The 25,917-nt window shown below is 43.4% G+C and overlaps 2 protein-coding genes across 5 annotated transcripts in view; one reads left to right on the forward strand and one right to left on the reverse strand.

Moving 5' to 3' along the window:
- FAM13B (family with sequence similarity 13 member B) overlaps positions 1–11,844 on the reverse strand; it is a 44,947-nt gene extending 33,103 nt beyond the window's left edge. For 3 of the 4 annotated variants that reach the window (XM_058815105.1, XM_058815106.1, XM_058815107.1), the window contains exons 1-2: positions 11,607–11,844; positions 360–526 (exon numbers count right to left, since the gene is read on the reverse strand). The gene's annotated coding sequence lies outside the window, so the exon portion shown is untranslated. The remainder of the gene's footprint in view (positions 1–359; positions 527–11,606) is intronic. The other variant, XM_058815104.1, reaches the window with a different exon arrangement.
- Positions 11,845–21,581: 9,737 nt separating this feature from the next.
- LOC131564806 (thymosin beta-4-like) lies at positions 21,582–24,430 on the forward strand. The gene is made up of 3 exons (XM_058815393.1): positions 21,582–21,741; positions 22,630–22,737; positions 24,166–24,430. Exons 1-3 carry the CDS (start codon positions 21,621–21,623, stop codon positions 24,201–24,203), a joined length of 267 nt encoding a protein of 88 aa, XP_058671376.1. The 5' UTR covers positions 21,582–21,620; the 3' UTR covers positions 24,204–24,430.
- Positions 24,431–25,917: the final 1,487 nt, after the last annotated feature.

Here is a 25,917-nt window from a genome sequence, read left to right on the forward strand (position 1 = left end):
CACTTGCAAGTCTTTGCTTGATAAAGGATCTAGATCGATAACAAAGAGCAGTGTAAGTCAGTCAGGCTGTAATCCTGTCAAAACCAAAATATTTCTCCTAGGAAAGAAAAAACAGTCATTTCAAAATAACTAATAAAAAGAAAAGAAAACATACTTGCTTAAATGCCAGCAGTCACTTTGACAGAAGCTGGCACATAGAACATGAAGTAAATGCTGTTAGTCAAAGCACTGCAACCAAACTAAAATTCTCTGTTTACCAAGAGGTAAATTCTAATAGATTAGACATTCTGAAATTCACACTTGCTCTTCCTTTATTTTTTCCCCAGGAAAGCAAGTTAAGAAACAGTTAAGAAACCCACCTCAGAGTACTTAAACAGCCGAGTTTGAAAAACGCTTTCTGCGCCAGCTGCCCTCACTGACCAAGCATTCTTCTGTCATTTATGGTTGTTTAAGATTATGGCAAAAGATCAGCCTGTAGTTCCTCATTGAAGAATAGCAGAACTCGATCAGTACTTCAGCAGTTAATCTGAAAAGAAGGAAAATATTATTAGATCATAAAGTTTTCAACAGTTTTCAACTCAGTCAGGAATCCAAACATCACGTTAGAGGAATTCTTGTCAAATCATCAGTTTCTTGTTCTGAACAAGAAAGCATAAAGCCCACATTAGCACAGCTTATGAGAGAGCCCCTAAAACAGCAAATCCCTCCTTTCATTTATGAGTTAACCAAATCTGAAGTGAAAGTTAGCATTGGACATCTAAGTCTTAACAATTATGAAATAATTTGCAGACTCATTCAATCCTCTTCCAAAGAATCAAGGAGAGTTAAGTAGGTTACACAGAGTGTTTTAAAGTACCTACCATGCTAAAATATTTAATGGCTATGAAAGTTTTAGAATGATCTCAGGCACTGGTCTAATACAACATCTTTAAACAGCAAGAGCAAAACCTAAATCCTAACTAAGGAACCTTTACAGTCAAGCAGTTTTTGATGGTACTGATCATCCTTTCTAGGAAGTTATTACGTGTCCTAACTGCCAGTTCAGAGTCCAAGTGATCATCAGGTCTGGATACAGGAAGCAACTTCACCATGTCAGATTCCACAGAACCACCCACACTTTTGCCACCTTTTATTTAGAATCCAGATTATCTGGACATTTTTCATGTTCTCAGCTCTCAAAATAGCTATAAACCACAGTAAATTGCCTTTCTGGTTTTCTGTGGTATTAAAAATTTAAATTGCAGCTTCATGGCAGAGTGGAGCCAATGTAATGCCCAGAATCAGTCAGAGTCACATCAGCCCCTTGATCTCCCCACTGCCTGCTCTAAATAAACTCAAGCAACTCTGATTGGGCAAAAGCAGCTCGTGACACACACATAACCACAACACTCATCACCAAAACTAGATAACAAAGAGGCTTTCCCCAGCTTCAAAACATTCACTGAAACCTTTTGTTTCATAACTGGAGATTGATATGACAGCCTGGAGACAAGTACCTTCCCTCCCTTTGTTCTCCCACAGCTCCTGCTTCTGTTCCACATCAGGACAAATAAACTTTATCTTCACTTGCAAATTCCTGACAACCAAGCCCTCTGCTTTCAGTACCAAAATGCCAGACCATTCATTAGCTATCACAACAGGAGCCCAGAGTACTCTCAGCAGTTTGAATAAAGCAGTTTTGCTGCTCCCAACCCTCCCCAAAGTGCATCCATGTGCTGAGGGAGTTGGTCATAATCTCTATGTAAGACTGCTTCCATCTCCTCAGCATTTTCTTGCATTGAGACCTAGAGAAAAAATATTTCAGGCTTAGAAGTGTTTAAATGGTCTCTGTGCCTTGAATTACACACAGGCTGTAAATCTCTTAAGCCTCACACAAGTGAATCCTGCTCTGAGATCAGGGCTCCAGGTGAGCTGACAACAGAAAATGAAGGGTTATATTCTAGTCAATGGTTTGACTTTTTTTTTTCACCCTATCATATTAAAATCTGTTATTGCAAATTCTTGGTTACGAAAAAATCCTACCAGGTTCCAACAATGAAGCAGTTGCAATTCATGACCTCCTATAATTTATGGAGGCCTGGTACAGCCATTTTTATTTATTGTTCTGGTATTTTAAGAGAAAGTCAACATAATCTTTGCATGTAAGTAGATTTCAATCAATCCAAACATATCAAGCAAAATTTAAAATATGAAGTTGCACACAGTTTATTTTCTCAAGCTCTACCAAAGTCAGCTTGCCCACAATGAACAGAAAACCTCTCACTGGCCAGCTGTGGGGTCAAGGGCACCTGGCAGAAAACCTTTGATGGATCTGCCACAATGCTTCAGGCTGACTTACTAAAACCAACAAACAAACCTTCAAAACAAACATCACCTAATAAAAAGGCCAAATTAGAAGTAACCACTTCTTCATAATTCTGCACCAATTGAACAATCTTACAGCCCAGCTTTCTCAGCAGAGGTAACTTTGTGCTCAGTTCACTGACATGAAAGCTCAGCAGATGAACAGGCTGCCTGAATATTAATTTCATTCAAGAGGCATGAAAAAAAGAAAAAGAATACAAACTTCTATTTTAACTGGATTGGCAAGGTAAGAATGAAGTTGAAACAGCCTGGTTGTCTCATTGTTAGAGCAAAACCGGATTTACAACCCAGGTTTATACTTTGAAGAAAGCTTTATATGGCTTATTATCACCTAGAAAAATTAGTGAAAGCCCCATTTTCACCTTCTCAGACACACACATTTCAATATATCATTATACACAACAATCTATTTTCAGAGCAGTTCAGTCTTTTCCCTTTTAGTTCATGCTCTGCTATCTCCACAGGCTGTGATACAATTAATCTGACATTTACCAAATCTAGAAAGAGCTAGAAACTCTGAATGTTATTCAAGTTATTTCAGCAAGTTTTACTTCCTGCTATTTCCAACATTGTAAAAACTGTTAATAATTAAACATTTTATCTGCCCTTTTTCTGTGGATCAGAAGCTTTCCCGTTTGCCCTCCCGTGACTCAGGAAGTGCAGCACGTCACTGCAGGCACACACGAGAACCAGGACAGGACATGCAACTTTCAGGATTATTTCCAGAGTCTTTCACAAATTCTAAGCAATGCTGTGGAGTTTTTTAATTTATTTTTTTTTTGCCCCAATCAAACAGGAGCTAACCCACTCATTCTACTCTTTCTTCTTCTGCCCATATTATCCTGATCCTTCTAAGCGCATGTTTCTCCCTCACAATTTCATAACCTAAATGCTTCACAAGTTCTATCAAGAAAAAGACAAAAAATAGCAACTTAAAAAAAAAAAAAAATAACAAAACCACACAAAAGAAAACTACCTAGCTTGAGTTTAATTATAAACATTCTGGTTGCATTTTTTTCAATCTACTTCCCCTGCTTGTTACTACAAACATTTAAAAACATCCTTGTCCCGTTCCTCGGCTGTTCCAATGGCCTGGAAGGCTCGGGATGGCCTTGGGGCAGCCCCCGCTCCAAAGGACGAGAGGAGTCTTCAGGTTTTTCTGTCTCCAGTGTTGTTTATGAATTCTTATCTACAATATTTTCCCCCGGCCTGACAGAGCTCCGCACAGCACGCCAGCCATCGCACGCTGCCTGCCCTCAGGGTGGTCACTTATCCTTATACCCAAAACTAAGAGTAAGATATTTCCCTTTTCCCCCAGTACCTTTCACCCTTATTGACAAGTGCACATTCAGTAAGAACCAATCTCAAAATGCCACCATCACCACCAAAGATGGATGACAAGAAAAAGAAGAAGAAGAAGAAGAAGAAGGACAGGACACGCCCTAATTCCTCCATCTTGTCCCCTTAGAACCCCCCTGTACTGAGATTCTAAAACCTGTGTTTTCACTTTATAATTAATCTATCCCTTCACCATTTATCCCCGTGTGATCCTCCCATCCTCACACAGCTGTTACTCAAAGTCCAACCACCAAACACTTCTGGCAACGTTCCAGGACCTCCGAGCCCCCCAAGGGTTGTCTCGGTGACTCTGCACATCAGGACTGCTGTGCTTAGTTCCCACACATCCTTAAGCTACAATCATGCCGTACAAAACATAAATGCAGGAAAGTAAAAATACACCTTATTATAACCACATATTACACCACAATTTTACAAGGGACTGAAAAAACTTACTATGTCCTTTGTAACATGTTGAGCCCAAGCATCTTAAATGAGGGTAAAATACAGAGGTTTGTTTTGTATTGTGGATTTCAGTGCTCTCTGGTGTTATTTAAAAAAATTTGGGTTGCTTTTTTTAATTAAGGCAAGTTCTTTATAGGGTCTGCTGGGAAAACAGCACCGTGAGCTTCATTCTGCCATCATAACAGCATTCACTTATCTTGGCAACTGGAGAAGTATTTACACCCACACATGAAATGCCACTGAAAACCCCACAGAATACATGGCTAACTGCTAATATTTGAGGAATACACATGAAAATTTAGATTTACATTTAGTTCAGCTTTTACATTAATGACTGAAGTACAAATAATATATGGGCATCATTTTAAATGAAAGTCCTCAGGGTTCCACCACCTTTCCTTAAAACAAAGGAATGAAGCAACAAGCAAAAATAAACAGAGAAAGGCTGCAAACTGAAACTGTGCCATAGGAATGAAAACATTAATTTTGTGTGTACAATGTCTGCCACAAGTCTCAACTATTTCAGCAATTCTTTTATTTGCTCATTTTATGTAGCAAGAAATTCGTATTGTCTCTGAAACCAACCCAAAGCTAACACTGACTGCTGTTTTGCTCTGTGTTAATACATTATTTCATGGCATTAGCAAACATCGCCAGTGAATATTTGTTTTTAATACAAAAAAGTAAAAACTAAGATTTTTAGATAGGGAAAAAAGCAACAAAATGGCTCATCCCAGCTTCTCAGGAAATACACCTCAAGTTTTTTTGGCTTTTTCAGCTGCAGTGCTGTGACCCTGTGAAGCATCACATGCCTGCAAACTGAGTCCTAACAGACCACAAACACATCCTGCAGTGCAAAGAGATCAATGCTCCTTGTCTGCAATAATTATTTACAAACTAAATTCCACAAAAACATTAGTCCCAAAGTTTTTGATTTCTTCCTCTAGATTTGATGAAGAAAAATAATGTATTATGTTTACTTATAGACAAAACCTGTGATATCTCCCTGGCTGCCTACAGCAAACATACTGCCAATCCAAATAAATAATTGATTTTTTTGCTAAATTGGAAATGATCAAATTTTAAACAGATTTTCTAAGAAGAATTTCTAAATGCTGGCCAAAACCTAAGAGCCAGATTGCAAGGTGGAATCCCAGGAACTCTCCTCCTGACATCACCCAGAGGCAGCTGCCAGGCAGGGCAGAGCAAGGAGCCTTCCCTGGGCACTCCTGAGTCCCAGCTCCGCAGAGCGCACGGAGCCACTCGCTGACTGCTGCACTTATTTCTGCCTCCAAAAACGGCAACCAGCACTCCTCATCTCACTCTTTAGTTTTGCTGAGTTAAAAGGAAACTGAATTTTGTAACAATTAGCACTGACTGGTTTTCATGCCATTTGTATACTCAAATTACTGTGAGCATTCCCAATGGATGAAGATTTTGGGCAAAAGAGCTTTTCCTCGTCTGATTTTCAGCTTTTGTTCAGCTAACAAGTAAAACCAGAGCATTTTGCTTGTTTGAAATAGTCCAGTCAAAATTGCAAGGATGGCCAGGCTGGGGAGGGGACATGGCTTGCAGTAAATTTATACAAAAGACAAACTGAAATTAATCCCACAAACAGAATCTACAGGACACAGAAAGAACAAATTTGTCTCAAGAGTACAGTAAAAGGCATGCAGAGATGTGCCAGTGCTTGAACAGACACAGAGCATCCTCTATGGAAAAAGAATAATCACATTTAAGTACTCATTAATACATTTGAAAGTCAAAACAATAATTATTTAAAATAAAAGTTTTAAAACCAGCAAGATCAGCTTAAAATAGACTCTTAAAGCAAGATTTCCTCTTTCTGGCTCAGTGAAATCAGCTATCAAGAGGTATTTTAGCCACAAGTCTAGACTGCCAAATTGGGCTACTTATTATTTTAAATTTAATAAGCTGGTCTTCTTAAGAACACAATCCCCATCCCCATTAAGGCATACTGTTTGAAATTAGGTAGAACTACAAAATTTCACTTGCAGTGTTGAAGGAATCCATGTTAGAATAAATCTCTTCCCAAGCAGATGTGACTTTGCTGCTCCCTTTGTTGCTCATTATGGTTCCCAACCCTTCACTGCCCTGTTTGCTTTCTGGTTAAGCAGGAATCAGAAGGACACCAGCCCACTGCAGTTTTGCACACAATCAAAAAGGAGCCAGCAGAAGCATGAACAGCAGCTCTCATTAATGAGCAGTTTGTCTGTGTATGCCCTCACATGTGCATTCACACACACATTAAACCTCAGTGCTGTTCAACAGAAATTCTCCATCGTTGGCCAGCAGCACGTCTGAGATGGTCTCAAAACCACTCAACTGACAAAATACTGCTCATACTGACACAGCAAGTAGAAGCACAAAAAATGCACCAGAAGATTTAGTGGAATGCAATTCTAATGCAATTTTTGCTCCCTGGGAATGTGGCAGCAAGCCTTCTAATTTACAAATTAGAACAATTTAAATTAAGCCTTTATGTCGTTTCCATGCAAGAAAGAAACAAAACACCTCATGAAAACTCCTCTGGAAGAGATATAACTAAAACTAATATCATTTGGGAATTTGTGGGGTTTTTTCATTTATTTACAAGCCAAGAAACCATAATACTGATTAGTATTTATTTTCCAGTCATTAAAGTTTAGTCTACAATTTCAGCTGACAGAACCTGAGCACATTCTGAAAACGCCCATCGCTCACAGACCCTCATGAGAGACAGAACCAATCCATTAGAAAAACCCCAAATACAGTGACTGATTTAAGCAACATTCCAAAAATATTCTACACTTTTAAAGAACAAGCTGAGAGGTCATCAAAATGTTAGCTGATTTTGATAAGCAAAAGGAATGTTTTATATTCACTTACTAGATAAAATCCAAAGGCTTTTTACCAGCATTACAGCAACTTAGAATCCTCCAAGTACATTGTAGCAAGAAAATAAAACCATCAGCGATCCCAGAAAAAGTAGCTGTTTGCTCAGTGCTCACACCCACCACCACACACTGCCAGATTTGCTCTCATCTGCTGCTGCCAATGCACATGTGCAGAATTCTAAAGAAACTTCCTGCTCACACAGATCCCATCACACTCTTAACAACAGTAGTTAATAAATAAAAAGGCTTTTGTATCTTGTGTAACAGCTAATTATATTCATCCTACTCGCCACCCCCCAATGCAAAGCTCTACTCCACAAGCACACAAATCTCACTGCCCCTGCATCAGATCATGCAGAACCTGGCTGCAATGGCATTAAAGTACAGTAAAGTAGCAGACAGGAAGAAATCATCAGCAAAACTATGCAACTTGCAAGCTTCACGTTATAAAACCAAAGCAGTTTAACAATTGTCACTGCTGTTAAAAAAGACTTTGGAACAGAAGCCAAGCTATTTCAGAGACACCAAAAAAGCAAACTATAAATATATAATGCACTTAATTCATTATACATAAGTTATCCTATTACATACATTTATCATCAGTTTGTTGCTGCCCTCCCAAACAGGTCAGCAGAAACACAAACTGGAACTCAGCAATCACCAAATGGTTCACAGCCCCTCGATACCCAAACGCTGCCTCTGGCAGAGCCTCGAGCACGTGCCACCAAAATAAAGGACAGGCTCAGCACCCCCACGGCAGGAGAGAGACATTTCAACCAAGAGTTCAGTGCTGCAGCAATGATTCTCTGAATTTCAAGAGATGGGGAAAGAAAAAAAAAAAAAAAAAAGACCCAAAAAACCCACAAAAAAAGGGTCTGGTACTGAGGTCCTCTGTCAAAACTTAATTATGACTAAATTTGAAGAAATCACAAGGTTAAGAGTTACATTGCAGACTAAAATTAACTAACCTGATTATATTTCTAGAGTGCCAAGACAACAAAAGATTTCATTAAATATAAAGTTCAGCAGAAAGGAGAGAAAACCTTTCAAAAATACACACTTAAAAAAGGGTATAAAAGAAGAAAGAACCACATTGATAAGATTGCAGCTCTCACCTTTTCAGTTCTGTCCATGTGTTATTGTCCTACACAGCTGAGCACAAATTTTAATCCTAGCCCACTGCAGGAACTGTGAACAGAAGAGCCCCATGAGGAGAGCTGCCAGCAGCACTGCAACCTGGACAATCAGTGCAGGGCTCCCACCACATCCAGGGCTCACATCCAGCACATGCCCCACCCAAATGTCCTTACAAATGTCCAAACAGAGAAGAAAATAAAAACCATTCAAAGCTCTCTATAGGAAAAAGCCTCTGCAACCAGAGTCTTTGTTACAAGCTGTTTGAACACAAACATAAAGCCCTATCTGTATTTTAAGTTCAAATGGCACATTTTTGTTTTTTTCTTAAGACAAATACACAGGATTTCACACATTCACAGGGGAAAGACCACAAGAGTAGAACTGTTAATATCACAATAGAACTATTTTCACTAATCAGAACATGGGCCTGCAAAATATTACCCATTTCTTGTAGGGAATGACTCCACCCATATGTTGCAAACATAACAGGTTTTGACCTTCTAAACTATGTTTTTAAGACTTCAAAACAAACCAGCTTGACAGAAAAAAAAAGCTTGGTAGAAGATGCAGTAACAAATATATTATGTTTTAGAGTGCAATAATCCACAGAATTCACTTGAACCAACTGAACTTCCACAAATCTCAAGAGCTGGCTATCAAGCCAGTACAAACTGTGAAGATAAATCTGAATTTACCAAGCCTTGAGACAGCTACTCATTCTCAAACAAAATTTTTGATCTCGAACCTTACAGAAAATAACAGTTACCAAGACTGAATTGCTCAATTATACTAACTTTCCGGGGAGCAATGTGAAATTCTTGTATGCTCTGCCTGAATCCAATTGTGACAAGAGACACAGAGCCCCTCTGCTGAAAAACTGATAGAGCCATCACTTTACAAACTGCATGACAAGTAACAATCTCCTTCTTCTGTAGCCCTTCACAAAAGATTTAATATTCCTTCACTTCTGTATCTCCTCCTCATGTTTTGGATAAAATGTTAATTTTCAGTTCTTAAATAACAGTCTGAATTTATCAATAAATATACAACTAGGCCTGCAATGCAAGGAAAAAAAGTTGAAGAAGTTTCCATCCTTCATCCTCACAGATGGAAATGAAGAATTGCCCTGCACTAGTTGATTCACTCCCACCCAAATGGCCAGGAGATTTTTGTGTGCTGATATGGCAGTAGGGTTAACCTGCTATGCACGGAATTAAAGGACAACTTGAACCAACATCACTTCCTCCTCCATGCAGCCACAGCTTCTTTTGTGGGGGATGGGGGAAAAAAGAGAATCACCACACAAAAATATAAAAAATCCAAACTAAAAAAAAAAAATCACCTCAGACTTGGTGGGTTTTTCTTACTTTCCCCCTGGAAAGGGGCATCACTGCTCAGCTGTAGCATTTGAGCAGAAATCCAAAGGCTGAGTACTAGAGAAGGAAAAAACCCAAGCCCATAAAGCCTTCCCACGCAGCAAGCAGGGACTCAAAACTTTCTGATGTCTGTTCCAAACACACAGAATATTTCTCCAGCCTCACCTGCTTTTCAAACGTGCCATTATATACATTAGAGAGCAATGCTTCACTGCTTGCACAGGCTCTCAGGGTATGAGCCACACATGACAAATGTTAAATTCAGTCTTTATGAGTGCAAGAAGATCCTCCAGTGTTTCAAGCAACACAAAAATGAAGTGCCCAAACTAACACAGAGCAGGTAAAAACGATCATTTGCCAAACTCAGATGTTTTGACATGTTGTTCATGTCAAAATCTGCAAGCATTAAAAGCTACCAGGAGCCTCTCCGAGTCAGCTTCCTTAAATGCAACCATGGGACACTCTACTTGATTGATTTTTCTAAAACAATACTGTAAATTTCCAGTTTGATGCTTTCAAAGCATTGAGGTATTTAATTCCTTATTGTTACATAGTCGAGACAAGGAAAGAATCCCTATGGAGCCAAACAATGTACAAAATACAGACAAAGAAGATTAAAAGAGATCTTAAATATCTTAAAGTCTATGCAACAAAGAACACATAAAGCAATTTACTAGTTATGAGCAGTAAAAAAAAAAAGAAAACAAAATAGCTAAACTGCTTATAATATAGGCAAACAAATCAGTTTTCTGCTCTTTTTATACTGCAGATTAAACTGCATGGAAGACAGGAAAACTTCAAACCTAAACACTAATCCAGTTTAACAATTTGTTCTAAATTCACAAACTAACAATTCTGTCCCTGAGGACATTCAGGAACACATGCCAAAAAAAAAATAAACAACTGTGTATTCTTCATATATTCACTTTCTTTTTTTTTTTTTTTTTTTAACAGGCAAGAGTTATAATGTGGTATTTACTTTCTTCATCTGTTACCTCTTTTCCCCATCTTGAGCCTGGCAGCAGTAAGAAATTTTATACAAATTTCTTAAAATGCAGCCAGACCAAGGAATTTGAGAATAAGAGAGCTGTGCATTGAAAGCTGGCATTGCAGTTTGTGATGGGAGGGTTTTTTGTTGTCGGGTTTTGTTGTTTTTTTCCAAATCTTGAAGGAGCACCCCAACACTGGGCCATCTCATATTAAAGCAACTTTTTGATAGCAAGAAACATTTCCACTGAAATCCCTAAGGAGCTTCCATGAACAATGGAAACCCACAGCAGCAAACCACTCGGAAGATATATTCGGTCACAGCCTGGCGCGTTCAGTGCATGACCCAGCGCTGCCTTGGTGACCCAGGCGATGCAGTGACCGCCCTTGTGCCAACTTCTGAGATCCACCGGGCTGCCAGGGAGCGGGGCCGGGGCTGTGAGGGAGCGGGGCCGGGGCTGTGAGGGAGAGGGGCCGGGGCTGTGAGGGAGCGGGGCCGGGGCTGTCAGGGAGAGGGGCCGGGGCTGTGAAGGAGAGGGGCCGGGGCTGTCAGGGAGAGGGGCCGGGGCTGTCAGGGAGAGGGGCCGGGGCTGTGAGGGAGAAGGGCCGGGGCTGTCAGGGAGAGGGGCCGGGGCTGTCAGGGAGAGGGGCCGGGGCTGTCAGGGAGAAGGGCCGGGGCTGTCAGGGAGAGGGGCCGGGGCTGTCAGGGAGAGGGGCCGGGGCTGTGAGGGAGCGGGGCCGGGGCTGTGAGGGAGCGGGACCGGGGCTGTCAGCGCGCCCTGCCAGGGGCACCCGGCCGCTCCGTGGCAGGAGGGCGCAGCCTGGGCGCACACTCCTGCAGGAGCCGGGCTGTCAGCGCTGCCGTCCCACCGACAGCAGCCTGGGGGACGCTGCCGCCCCTTGACAGCTCGCGGCTGCAGCGGCTGGGCAGGAGGAAGTTCCCGCGCCCCGCTCGGGCCGGTGCCAGAAGGTTCCTGAAGCCTGACGTGACACCGAGCGGCCCGAGCGGGGACCCCCCGCGCATGCGCCCCGCGCCCCTCACCGTTGCCGGGTGACTCGCCCTCCCCGCCGTCCTCAGCACCACCGGCAGGTTCCTCCGCCTCTTCCTACCCCGGGGGCCGGCGCGGGCCTCTCCTCGCCGCTCCGCTCTCCTCGCAGCCCTCCTCCGCCGGCCGCTGCCCGCGCCGTGTGCCGCGGCCGCCGCGCTGCCGGAGCCGACGCCGTCCGTGCCCTCACAGCCGCTCCGAGCTCCGAGCCGCGAGCGGGGGGTCCCCGACGGCAGCGGCGGCGACGGGCGGAAGTGACGCGCTGACTGACAGGTGCAGAGCGCGCGCCCCCCGCCCGCCTCCCCCCGGGGGTCACGTGCCGCGGGGCGGGGCGGGCGCTGAGGGCGGGCGGGACCCGCGCCCTGAGGCGGCGGCGGCCGCGCCCGGCCCGGTCCGGGGGGCGAGCGGGGATCGCCCCTAAATGAACGTTTTCATCATGTTCCCTCACGGTAACTCAGCCACCCGCCCGCATCGGCCTGTGCGGGCTCCGAGTCACAGAGTGAAACAGCTTGGGGAGGACCTCTGAGCTCATCGAGCCCAAGCTTGGACCGAGCATCACTGCGCCCACCACACCCGGCACTGAGTGCCCCGTCCGCTGTTTCCTTAAACACCTCCCTGGGCAGCTCCTTCCTATGTCTGATCACCCCTTCCGTGAAGAAATTCCTCTTCCCGTCCAACCTAAACCTCTGGTGCAGTTTAAGACTCTCCTCGCATCCTGGGGTGCCCAGAGTGTGACCATGGCCAGCAGTGCCACCATGCAGGCTCGTACCCTGCTCGCTTTGGTTGGACATGAGGAGAAATTTCTTCCCAGAAAAGGTGATCAGACATTGGAACGGGCTGCCCAGGGAGGTAGTGGTGACACCGTCCCTGGAGCTGTTTAAACCTGGATAAGGCATTCAATGCCATGGCCTGGTTGACATAGGTTCGACTCAACGACCTCAGAAGTCTTTTTTGGCATAATTGATTCTGATTTTCCAGTTTTGCTTTTCTGATAACCATATTAAGATATTTCCTGTAAATCTTCTGAACTGAAGCATCAAGAGCAATCACTGCCAAACATTTCCCAAATGCGAGTGTGCCAGAAGTAATGAAGTGCCCTTTGACAAAGAGCTAATGCATTTTGAAACATAAAATTTAGCACCCTTAAAGTGAGTTAGCATAAGTTAGAGAGGAGATGCAAGCTTACACCCGAAGTGTTAAAAGCAGTGCCTGGCAGTCTGTGGTTCCCACATGCCACGCTGAAACTACAACAGCTTTTTCTGTCATGCAGTGCCAGCAGCCATAGGTGGTGGGTTTAATAAGGCATTTAAGGAAACTTGGATTTAGTTAGTAAAAATCCTCTCAGGAAAAGCTTTTTTTTCCTCCCGTGAAAAACTGACAAAGAGTATATGAAAGGGGAAAAAATTATACAGGCAGGATGGGATTAATTGAAACCTCTGTATTTTCAATAGCTGGGAGGATTTTTTTTTTCAGGTTTTCCAGCATGGGCTCTGAATTTTATCTAGAGATACATTTACAAGACTCATTAAAAGGTTTTGCATTTAGAATCCAAAGAAGGGAGAGTCACAACTCCACAGTAAATTAACCTGGCTTTAATCAGATCTAAAACTCCGTTTTCCTGCTGGAAGATTTGGTGCCATTAGGAGGTACCACACAAACCCAATAAAACATGTAGGGTCAGGGGAAATGGTCTGTGTGTGCTCTCTGTCTGTTTCCACAGCAGACTTCTCTACTTGAAGCACTAATAAAATTTCCTCGCATCAGGATGAGGTTTCTGAATTTGTATTTTGTATACATAGCCGTGTTCTTTCTGATTCATTTAGCCTCATCAACAACAATAAAGATACTGAATCAGAACAAGCTGGCAATTTTGTTGATGAAACATGGGGGAGAGCGGACTCCAGCTGGCTCTTCAGCAGATCCATTGGCTGGCTGACAGCAACAAAACTGCAAGGAACCTGACAGAGAAAGCACATGCAGTGAGAGAGACAGGCAGCAGAGGCAGGCAGGTAGGCAGGCACTGCACAGCACCTGTTTGCTGCTTTTCAGTCCAAGGCAGTGGTTTCTCTCCTCTGAACTGGCTCTGAATACACCATTCCATGCCAGCTTATCCTACCTCTTTCAAAGGCTTCCAAGGCTCCTTGCAGGGGGCAGACATATGCAGTCCCAGGCTGCCATTTTAGGCTTTTCTGCTCACTTTGTGTTCTTGCTGTCTGCTTGAAAGGTTGAGGACAACCCAGGAGTCAGAGGGTCATAGAATATCCCAAGTTGGAAGGGGCCCATAAGGATAGGGCTCCTCACAGACTGTCTAAAGCTGAACCATGTGACCAAGAGCATTGTCCAGATGCTCCTTGAACTCTGGCAGACTTGGCACTGGGACCAATTCCCTGAGGAGTCTTTTCCAGTGGCCAACCACTCTCTCAGTGAAAACCTTTTCCTCATGTCCTGCCTGAATTTTCCCTGACCCAACTTTACTCCATTTCCTCAGGTTCCATGACTGGTCATCAAAGAGAGGATCAGCATCTCCTCCTGCCTTTGAGGGAAGCTGCAGGGTGTGATGAGAGCCCCCCTCTGTCTCTTCATCTCTGAGCTGAACAAATGCAGTGAGCTAATCTGCTCTTTGTAAGAATTTCCCTTGAGACTTTTCACCATCTTAGTCTCTGTCTGATGCTTTAGCCACATTTTCTAAGATAGTAAATAGAGAGAGAAGAGAGGCAGCTGCTGCACAGCTCCAGGGGCTTGGCAGGTGTGACTGGTCAGCATCTGGCCCCTAGGACTGAAGAGCCAGAGTGCCCTGGCATCCCTGTCACATCAGTAAATCCATGTCCAGAGCCACACCATGAATGGGGAGCCATTTCTGCAGCTCAGTGTGTTTTCCTACAAGTCCTTACAGCTAAATTGTTCAGTGTAAAAGTTTTGCAGAGATTGACTGCTAAGTGCTTACAAAGTAACTCAGTAAATCTGAAATAATTACTGGTGTAATTCCTCTCTTTTCAGGAAAAGCCATTCATAAGCACAAATCACTGTTGCCTGTATGTGTCACAGAAGAACTGGAGCCATGTTTCTTTCCTTCATGTATCCCCAGCTCCCATCATGACCTAGTATGGCTTTAGAATAAATATTCTCTGAAGAATTTGGCTTCCAATTAAGTCTACTTCCAGCAAGAGCCCTGCATTACAGCTCATCAGAAATGAAAGAAACTGAAAGAAAAATATCCTTATCACTGTGCTCAGGGTTGTACAAGGCTTAGTACAAACTGAGCTAAAATACTTCAGAACTGAAATCAGCTTTGCAAAGCCATAGAATCCTTGGAAGGTTGATAGCCTGCCATGCAATTCCTTACCTTCCTATTGGGTTATTATCTTACTAGGAGGAAATGGGAATCTGACACGTAGCAAAACAAGACACTGTGTTGTAATGCCTGTGTATTATATGTCAAACAGTTTTTCCTGGAGATTATCTGTATGTCAGCAAGGTGTTTGCTTTTGGGTTTAATTTTTCACCTACAAATTATTTGATACATTCTTCTGAACTTGGAAGTGCTCAATTTTTTGCCTTAAGTGGATCCTATTGATACCTTGCAAAAAATATTGACAAATGTGAGTCCTTTCAACACCAAGGGAAAATTAGCAAACCCTTTCCAGCTGGATGCTCTACAAAGAGCTTTCTTTTCCTGTGTATTTCATCCATAAACAGAGACATGTCCCCAAGCTGAGTCTTTACTTTGTTCTTTTCCAGCATTTTCTAACAAACATTTTGTTTCAGGATGCCCAGCACATGACACTTGGCCTTGCTGAACATCCATAAGTCTCCATGGAAACTCTCATATCAGCAAGTATACAGTTGTTCTAACTCATGGTGTCCAAAAGGGCACCTAAGAAGCAAAGTTCATTTTTAAATCTTTGCCCTGTATTAAAAAATGAGGCTTCACAATGCTCAAGCAAACAGGTTAAAAGATCTGTTTTATAGAAACACAAACTCCAGCTGAGAGAACACCATTCATCATTTCAAAGCCTGTCAGCCATAACTAGACACATATGTAAGGATTTTTTAAAAACTGAATTCAGTATCAAAGGCACACGTTCTGCGTAAATGTCAGACATTTTTACTCATTTTTCTACTAGAGTTCTGTGATTAAAATAAACGTTTACAGCATGAGATTTTTTTTCCCTGCCTCTGAACACTTTTTGGATCTGAATCTCGGTTTTAGAAGATCTGTCTTTAAAGCAGAAATCGAGGAATATGGGTCAAACGTGTCTTTTAAGGCTTGTTCATATTTTAATTGCATGGTTGCAGATTTAACAAGAGATAGTTCTTCCCTCCTTGAAATTCAAGACATCGAAAGGTTAATTCAGTCTTCTCAGTTCCATTTCCTTCCGTCTGTTCCCCTTCCCACACTCCTCCCCACCCCCCATCTGTAGACAGCTGAGTTATTTGAATTTTGTGTGAGCTAGTATTCATCCAAAGGGGAAAATCACTCAGTGTATGCACCAGGCAAGCGAAACTTGCAGTACTGCACACTTGCATTTTTTACTTCCTATTTGCTTTTCTCTGCATTCACCAGCTTGGGCTGTGGATACACACACTCATGCAAGGCTAAAGTTAACTCAAATTAAAGCTTGTGTGTCCCCATCACTGTTGAATTGCCATTCTTTGCCCTCACGTGGAATCTGTGCTCGAGCTGCTGTGCTGCTTTTACCTTGGGTAAGCAAAGGCTGCAGTTCCCGTTCCCACAATTTGTCAGTGCCAACACAATCACTCTCTGCTGCTCCCATGTTATTTCATGGTGTGGTCACTCATGCCCAAGGTACACTAACTCCAGGGGAGTCACTTTGACAGAGCTCAGGTTAACCCTGGGATGAAGACAGAGCTTTAATCCAACTGATTTTGGCACTTTGCACACGTTTGGAAGAAAAAAAAAATCATACGAGTACTCACTAAAAATGTTCTAGTTCACTCAGGTTCTGAAAAAAGAGATGTTCACTTCAGATGCCAGGAGAGGTAAAGGGTATCATCTTTCTTCATTCTCTTTTTCACATTCTAAAAAAGAAAACCAGTGTTTAATGTAAAATACTTGCAGCGTTCATGGAAAAAGCAGAAGTTAACACATGTAGAACTCACTTATTACCATTTTCTTACATAATTGTTCACCTTGTACACAACATGTAATACCTATATGTTTGACTTACACTGTATAACAAGCTTATAAAATTGGAAAATTATTTTTTGAAAAGATGATGGAGAAATACATGTTTTTATTCTGTAAATTGCTCAGAGTAATCAGCTAGAAAAGATAACTTGGCTGCCTTTTCTGTTCCTCTGCTTCAGCAGCCTTGTTTCCTTAAGCCGCTGAAAAATTTCAGGGTTTATCTTCTTCTGAAACATAAAACCAAACTACCAGGGGTTCCAGGCTATTGAGAGTGGAATGATTTGGCAACACAAAGAGAAGTTCTGGTGAGGTGCCCCTCAAAACTACATCCACAGCCCAGTGGAATGAAGAATTTCTCACCTCTGTAGCTACCCCAGCACAGCACAGATTGTAACAACAGACCCACCTATTGTCCTTTTTCCTCTGGACAAAAGGAAAATGTAAAGTTAACATAAAGCTAGTAATGTCTGGATTTTATGATCTTTGATCTGTCTTCTCCTGGATTATGTTGGTTATCTATTTGTTGCACAGTGGGTGCCACAATTTGAATGGTAATGTTTTTCCTCTGAAGCAAAGAGAGGGAGAATCTCAAGAGTGGATTATTTAATTTCAGAGCAGCCAGCTCCACTGAGAAAAGCCATGTTTGAGCACACTCCCAATGCTCATCCAAGATCTCCCTGTCTTACTTCTTCCCTAAACTGCTGCTTGCAGGAGGTGCTTCTGTCCAGAGACAGAAAGGAGGGAAAAAAAAAAGACTGTTAAAGACTCAAAGTCATGCTAAACTTGTGTCTGTAGACCAGTATTCATCACAAACTGTCATGTGCTCTGTAGCACTAACTAATGTGACTAACACATCACATGCTTTGTTCCCCACCCTGGCTTTGGGGAGAGAAGCCTGTGCATGGACATTCTGTATTAATTCTATTTTTTCCTTAAATAATTAATTCAAGGGTCAACACATTTTGCTAGAAGAGGCCAGGCCAGAGCCAAGTGCTTTGTGCTGGAAGACACTTTTGGGTCAGTTCTTGAGAAAGCTCTGTTGCAAGAATCTCCATCTGGTTAAACTCTTAAAAATTCACTCCCATACCAAGTTTTATAATATAAAAAAAAAAAAAAAAGAAAAGAGAGAGAGAGAGGAAACTCTACTCCCACTAGCTTATGTTTTCTCCTTTTGCTCTGTGCTGCAACAGGGCTTCTGGTATAGACTTGTCTGAACTCTTGAGCTATTTGGAAAACATGGGGTTGGTAAAAATAACCCAAGGAGAAGGACTGTCTACAACTGCCTCTCCTCGCCCCTCATCTTCTGCATGCACTACCCTCAAGGTTCAATGGTCTTGGTAAGGAAAATGAAACACCTTGGGTAATGCTAAAATGTCCACTGTAAGACAAGTGTGGAGTATTTACTGAGTGGCAGTGCAGCATTACAGCAGAGAGCCTGCCAAAGAGGGATCGGTGCCTTCCTTACACCCCCAGGATTCATTGTCTCTTAGCCTGGGAACCTGTCTCCGTTCCCAAACAGGGATATTTTTTTTGGCAGCAAGACGGAACAAAAGGCACAAAGAGAACTAAGAAAACCCTTTCAGTGAAGCTGTAGTCTTTTTTTTTTCCTGTTCCCCTGAGGACGGGAAACCTTCTAAGGACAGCTCATAATACACCCAATCCTGCTACCTGCCTGGAAGGTGCTCAGTGCTCACAGGGACCTACAGGAATTAGGGTCTGTGCAGATTCCAGCCCAGCTTTCAGCCTTGACAAATTGATCCCCTACCTTTAGCACCAAAAATACCACAGCATTTTGAAAATGAAATCACTGTTATATTTGAGTGGGCGTGTTATTTCGAGACAGCACTAATGTGATTATAAAATCAGTTGTGTCAGCTTATTGGCTCAGCTACAGACACTGATCTGCTCAAGCGTCTGTTCCTCTACCCGCCTGCTCGCCTTAGGGTGCTTTGTCCCCCCTCAGCTCCCCGTGGAAATTGAGACCATTTGGTTCCCACTAAGGAGAAAGAAACCCTTTCTTCTGGCACTTGCCCACCTCATCTCTATGAAACTTGGCATTTCCAGAGCACCTCTTGTGCCAAACATGAGCGCAGCATCCCCCAGCCCACTGAAGGCTACAGCCCATATATATGTGTGTGCATATATACATATATGTATATATGTGTATATGCATGGGCTGGGCATGCTGCTTCCAAGTGACAGCAGCCAAGGGAAAAGGGCAAGTGGCAGCAGCATCCAAACCTCCCAGCTTCACTTTTCAGACTTTTCACTTGAGCTCTCTAAATGTTTCCTCTCACCTATTACCGAATCCTGGGAGCGAGTGTTTGTTTTTCCTGCTGCTCTGTGGGTGTCTGACAGACTCGGTGCCTTGTGCTGCCAGGCATGGTTTAATGCTGTCAATGGCAGGTGACTCACTGGTATCAGAAGTGTCAGTCCTGGCAGGTTTGACTCAGCCCTTCATCTTTTGGCAACAAATTGAAATAAAATAGAGTTTCCATTGTATGGGGCAGCTTTTCAGGCACAGCCATAGCAGTGTAGCTTTATATGCTTTATGTGTAGAGCATGTATAAAGATTCTACAGTCTGCGTGCTCCACTGGCTTCCTGGTTTTTCACATTTCTATACACTACATTCTTCTGCCTCTGAGCAACATGTAGAAAGTTGAGGTTTTCATTGCAACCACAGTCTTCCCAAGGCCAGGTAAATGCCATGTTCCCCTTACTGAAGACAGTGACTGAAATCCTGCAATTAAAAACCTGACAAAGAACAGCTTTGCTGCTCATATATACCAAAAGTATTTCCATTACTAGTGAAAGGAAAAGGCATCTGAGTATGATATTACCTACCCATCTTTACCTCAAAATATGCAATGCCCTCAGGCCAAGTTCCAAATTTTCCATATGTAAACTGCATCCAGCTGTGTGTGCTGCACTGAGTATATAAACATGAGGTTTGAATCCCACATGAGCTGTGTTTGACCACAGCACTGAATTTACAAGCTGCAGAAACTTGACAAGCACTTTATGCAATGGTCAAGATGTTTGTTATTGAGATGAGTATCTCCTGATTTCAGCAGAGTGAGAATGTGTAAGTTCTCATCATTATGTTATTTCTCTCAACACTGTTGCACCTTCCTTGCAAACCCAACCCAATATCAATTAAAAACTTGGTCATCTTTAGCCTAAAAACCCAAACAATGTATCCGAAACTGTTTAAGTATTAGGTTGGAAAATAAATTGGGCAATTAAAGTGGTAGTGGTGGTGAAAACAAGCATGTTCACCCTGTCTTAGCATGTTTAGAAGAGCCTGAGCTCTGCTGTGGGTCCTGGGGGCAGAGCCTGTGACTGGACATAGAAAACAAAAAGTGAGGTTCTTCTGCTTTGCTGTTCGGAACACTTTGCTGTCTGCAACTGAGAGAACTTGTGCTACTCTTGAAGTTTAAGAGGTTTTGTCCTTTTAGTCTCTCTTCATAATCAGAATTATAATTGTTATTTTTAAAAATTGACAAATATTAAATATTAATTAAAAACTGTAACTCATTAGCTGCCTGGATTCATGAATCACTCAGATTATGTTTTAAAGTATTTTCTGATCTAAATCTTGTGTTCAGCCAAACAAGAGTTTAATGCTCTCTCTTCAAACAGACACACGAAGACTCCTCAGTGCCAAATTTCAGCTACAGCTTACACCAAATACTCACCCAGTGGCTGCCTTCCTGCTTTTTCCCTGGGGCTTTCAGTCAGGAACTCAGCTTTCTGTTTGTGACAACTGCTTGGAAATGCAGGATGGAAGCAAAGGAACTGAGCCCTGACATTAAATATGGTGCGCACACACACACCCAGTGATTTGGTGTGGTCAGTGCAGATGCAGAGATAACTGAGCCAGCCTGCACAAATCCCTTAGGCTGGGAAAAAACTTTAAGATCAAGTCCAACCACAAACCTGTTCATTGTTTTAGTTTAAACAAACATTGTAAGAAGAGATCCTTAAGACTCATTTAAGCACATTAAACCCATTTTCTCCATGCGCACGTGTCAAACTCAAACCCACTCCACCTAAGCCTGTGGTGCCAACAGAAAGATCCACAGATTTTCCAGGGGCTCTCAGTCAGCTGAGACATCTCTGTGCCTCTGAGCTCACTCAGCTGTCTTACAGTCAGTAGAGAAAACCAGCTACTCCTAGGGCACAATCAATTTTATCCCAACTTCATTTCCTTCCTTCTGACTGTCATGGAGTCTAGACAGGAATTTCAGGTGAGACACTGAAAGGTACACAAGAGGAAACCACACCAGTATCCAGGAGGATGCACACAGCCCTTCTCTCCCTGCTTCCTGAGCTGAGGCTGAGGGAGGCACCAGCAAGTGAATTAACAGCTACCAAACCAGGCACAAGCAGAAATTCACTGTGCATCCCTTTAGGACACATTCCTGGGTGTCACTGTGGTGCCTGGGCTGTGCTAATCTCAGACTTGGCCCTTGGTCATGGCAATCACACCAAGGCTGTGCTGCGAGCCCTCAGAGCCCCAGGCTTGTGCTTCTGCCAGCCTGGGCAGGGGGGCACGACATCCAGGAGTGTGGCTGAATGCACCTACATCCCCCCCTGAAAAAGCAATCTGGCAGCAGCCACCCCCAAACCTCAACCTCACCCCAAACCTCAGCACCGGGAAATGGTGGGAAGGGAAACTTCAATATGATTGTCATGGTAAATGAAGAGAACAGAATAAAAGAAAAATCAAGATGTAATTTGGCAGTTTTCCATGTCAGTTTTCCCATCTCCCTCCCTCATGCACTTTCTACAGGAGCAATCTGTCCTTTCCCTGAACGCTGAGCAATCCCAGCACTAAACTAATCAATATTAATAGCGATGGGTTTGGGAGGGGGAGGAGGGGAAAGGAGAGGAGAGGAGAGGAGGGATTACCCTGACCTTTTTCAACTCACACTGCCTCAGACGGCCACCAAGCAGCTGAAGAGAGAGCAGCCAGACGGTAATGCCATGTGGTTTTAGTAGCTTTTCTTTTTTTTTTTTATTTTTTTCCTTGTGAATATTTACTCTGTTGTCTCAGTGCAGATAGCAATGAAATCTGATTTTCTGCAGGAAGGAAAAAATATAATTATATCAGCCATCTCCGGGCCAAGCCTTGCCTTGATGGGAAGCTCCACTGAAATAAGGGGAATAATGCCCAGGCTGGATTTTAACTTGAATTTCTTAATAAAAAGAGGAATTGGATTAGGGAAGTTTTGACAGGTGAAATGCTGGTGTGCTTTGTGGAATTCTCTTTATTATAATAGAGTATAATCAAAGCCATTGAGCTGTGACTGGGATATGGAGCAAGAGCAAACAAAGGGCTGGGGGAACCGGTCCTCTATTGTTATGTTCAAGTGTCCACAGCAGCTCAGGGCATGGATGTACTCAGTACAGGGGGCTCAGAATGAAAGACAAATCCTATTAATTAAAAGAAAATCATAATCTAAGCTCTTTGTTCCTGTTGGATTTGGGGTTTATTGTAGATTTTCCAGTTAGCAGCATTTCTTAAAATACAGGTTTATGTCAGGGGGCACTGTGGATTACTGGCAATTAATCATTGTCTCTTTTATTACCAGTTATTCTTGTTGCCATGTGCAAAATACAATTTTTAGAAATTGCATGTGTGAAATCTACAGAAAATTCTATTTATGTGTTTCTTCTTTTGCTCTAAAAGAGACAAGCCTCAGGGAAAGGTCCCAGATTGAGTGTTAGGTTTGTGGAGGTTTTTGAATAAATATTTTTATGGTATTTTAATATTTTTTCTCTTGAGGAGAAAATGCTTTGCAGATGGCTGGTATCACAGCACTAGCTAATGAAGCCATGGGTGTGTTTTCCCTTTCTTTGTCAGGACCCATCATGTCCGACAAACCAGATTTTGCAGAAATTGAAACATTTGACAAGACCAAGCTGAAGAAGACAGAAACCAGAGAGAAAAATCCACTGCCCACTAAAGAAAGTAAGTGCTTATGAGGCTATTTGAAGTACGAGTAGCAAGGACATAATCCATATTGCAGTTCATATGCAGAATGAATACTAATCACAGGATTACAGGCTCAAACTCATCCCTGACTTTAAGTGGGGATAATACTAAGACTCTATGCTGGGCTTCCAAGGATATCAGTAATTATAACCAGCAGTGCATTTTGTCTGAAAAACCCTTTCTGATGGGATTGCTCTTCCTTCTGCTGAAAGCAAGACCAGTGTTCCCACTGGGTGCTGGTAACAGGATCAGTCTGTTTGTAATGACCTTGTTCCCAGCCCCCCTGGAGGCACAGGGGACCCTCTGCCCATCGCTGGCAGGCCAGGCAGCATCCCCAGGGGCTGCTGGGCTCTGGATTTAATGTTATCAGGCAGATGAGCTGCTGCCTCCCACTGGTACCTGCTGTCAGCCCTGGGCAGGAGACCTGCAGGCACCTTCTGTGGGAATAAGGCAGTGAGCAAACCCATCATCATCCTCATCTAACAGAAAATCTCCCTCAGAAAAGCACCCTGAGCTGTTCTCATGCAGGCTCTTCTCCCATTCCTGCTGTGCACAGGCAGCCAGGTGAGGCTGGGATTCATGTTCAGCTTCAGACATGAAAAGAGCATTTGGAGCAGGTTTTGGGAGCAGTTTCCTTCAGAAGAGAACTGCTAATCACTGTGGATGTGTGTGCTGATAGCCATGCACACACACAGTCTCAACATTAGATACCTGGTTTTTCCCTTGTTTTTCCCCTGTTTTATTATCCTTGCCAATGCTAAAGCTGTAAATACAAGAGGAGCTTTGCACACCATGACCTGCTCCCTTCTAGCTATGCAGATGTGGGAAGGAGATGTCATTTTCAGGGTGATCCAAACAACCAATTATGGATTTAATTCTCTGGCTTTGAGTAGGACCCTAGAAATTGGTGTCCTGCAGAACCATTATCATTGAATCACAAAATGGTTTGGGTTGAAAGGACTTTAAAGATCATCTTGTTTCAACCCCATACCATGGGCAAGGACATCTCTCTAGATCAGGTCACTCCAAGCCCTCCAAGCTGGCCTAGAACGGGGATGTTCCAGGGATGGGGCAGCCACAGCTTCTCTGGGAAACCTGTGCCAGGGCCTCACCAGCCTCACAGGGAAGAATTTCTTTCTCACATCCAATCTAACCCTGCCCTCTGTCAGTGTGAAGAGATTCTCTGCTTTTCTGCCACTCCAGCCCCTTGTCCAAAGTCCCCCTCCATCTCTTTTGCAGCTCCTTTAAGTGCTAGAAGGGATTCTAAATTCTCCCCAGTGCCTTCTTTTCTTCAGGCTGTACACCCCAAAATTCCCTCAGTCTGTCTCTATAGGAAGGCAGAGTTTATTTTTCATAAACAGTAAAGTTTACTGATGGTGTTTTTGTTTCCTGTTTTTCTGCCAGCTATCGAACAGGAAAAGCAAAGTGAAAGTACAGCCTGAGCATAAAATTGAAGATGTGACTGCTGCTTCTTCAGTGGGGTTTTGGCTTCTGAGTTGGGTTGTTGTTTTATTTTATCCCTCCCACCCCATATTTGTTGCCCATTTATGTTAGGAAACATTTGTTCATTTAATGTTCCCTGGAGAAGTTTGTTTTGTGTTTGTTGAAGAATATACATGTATTTGTACTCTTAAAATTTTAATTCCAAGTTCTGTATCAACCCCATTACTTAGCAAAAAAAGAGCAATTTGCATAGAAATTGTTTTCCTAAACCTCACAATAAACAGTTTCTTCTGACCAACTGTCTTTGAGCCTTGCAGAAATCAAGTTTACACTGCAACTCTTACCAACATCCTTCCTCCTTTGTTTGCATTTCCTCAGCAGACCAAGGGTTTGGGCAGGTTGGGAAGGGTCACCCCAGGCACTCTCAGGTCCCTTGGTGGAGCACAGCCCCTCTCCATCCCTGGATCCTCACCCCAGGCACTCTCAGGGCCCTTGGTGGAGCACAGCCCCTCTCCATCCCTGGATCCTCACCCCAGGCACTCTCAGGGCCCTTGGTGGAGCACAGCCCCTCTCCATCCCTGGATCCTCACCCCAGGCACTCTCAGGCCCTTGGTGGAGCACAGCCCCTCTCCATCCCTGGATCCTCACCCCAGGCACTCTCAGGCCCTTGGCTGGAGCACAGCCCCTCTCCATCCCTGGATCCTCACCCCAGGCACTCTCAGGGCCCTTGGTGGAGCACAGCCCCTCTCCATCCCTGGATCCTGCAGAATCCCAGAGCCCCACATGGCACCAATCCACAGAAACCTCCTGGGTGCCCTCACAGCAGCCTGGAGACTTCACCCCCATCCCCTGTGGCACTCAAGGTGTTTCATGGGAGCCCTGAGGGACAAACTGGGGGTGCCAGGAGCTTTGAAAGCCCCAGCCTGGCAGCAGGCATGGGGAAGCCACTGGCCTGCTTCAGTCTTGCCCAGCAGTAGATTAGAAGTTCCAGAGACAGGTACCCACTTACAGATTCCATGCCAAATTGATGGTTGGGCTGAGGACATATTCAAATTAACATTCCAGATGAAGAAAAGGCCTGCAGCACCCTTTCCACAGCTTTTTTGTCTCTCTAACTTGCAAAGATCCAGTCAGCCTTGTGATAACTGCAGCACAAACACAGCCTTTGGCCCATCTCATACCAAGCAATACAAGAATGAGGGAAGGTGGAAGGAAGAAAGAAAATTAAGTATTGCATTAATTTTTAGGGATGAAAGGAAGATCTTTAGCAGCACAGGGGTGTAAGACACAAACTTTCAAAGCAAGAAAGGACTCCCTACATTTCATTACTGGTGGAGCAATAACATCCTCACTGGTCTGCAGAGGACTAGGCAAAAATAGACTGGTACCAGCTCGGGGGACTCTCAATTACATGGGATCACATTATCTCTGGAATTAATTTGCAATCATATTAGAAAAACAAATGCTTACTCTGGGCAGATAAACTGCTGTCCCTGGAGCTTCAGTTTGATCCTACTTGTGCTGTGAAGTGAGAGCAGCTCTGTGTACTTCAGCAGGGTTAGTCTGGGCTTGGACCTGCATGGGGTGAGGCAGAGAGCAGCCTGCAGGCTTCAGGAAACAAAGGGGAATGGTTGGGATGATGGCCAGAAAGCTCTTGTTTGCCTAAGGGCTGTTTGACACCTGACATTGAATGTGGATAGTCAGAATTGCAAT

This window comes from Ammospiza caudacuta, chromosome 16 (assembly GCF_027887145.1).
Source record: "Ammospiza caudacuta isolate bAmmCau1 chromosome 16, bAmmCau1.pri, whole genome shotgun sequence".
Taxonomy (NCBI): Eukaryota; Metazoa; Chordata; class Aves; order Passeriformes; family Passerellidae; genus Ammospiza; species Ammospiza caudacuta.

Coding starts and splice junctions, on each gene's coding strand:
- LOC131564806 (XM_058815393.1), top strand. CDS start 21,621: ATGGGTTTGGGAGGGGGAGGAGGGGAAAGGAGAGGAGAGGAGAGGAGG. Junction 21,742..22,629: donor GAAGAGAGAGCAGCCAGACG/GTAATGCCATGT, acceptor TTTCTTTGTCAG/GACCCATCATGTCCGACAAA. Junction 22,738..24,165: donor TCCACTGCCCACTAAAGAAA/GTAAGTGCTTAT, acceptor TTTTTCTGCCAG/CTATCGAACAGGAAAAGCAA.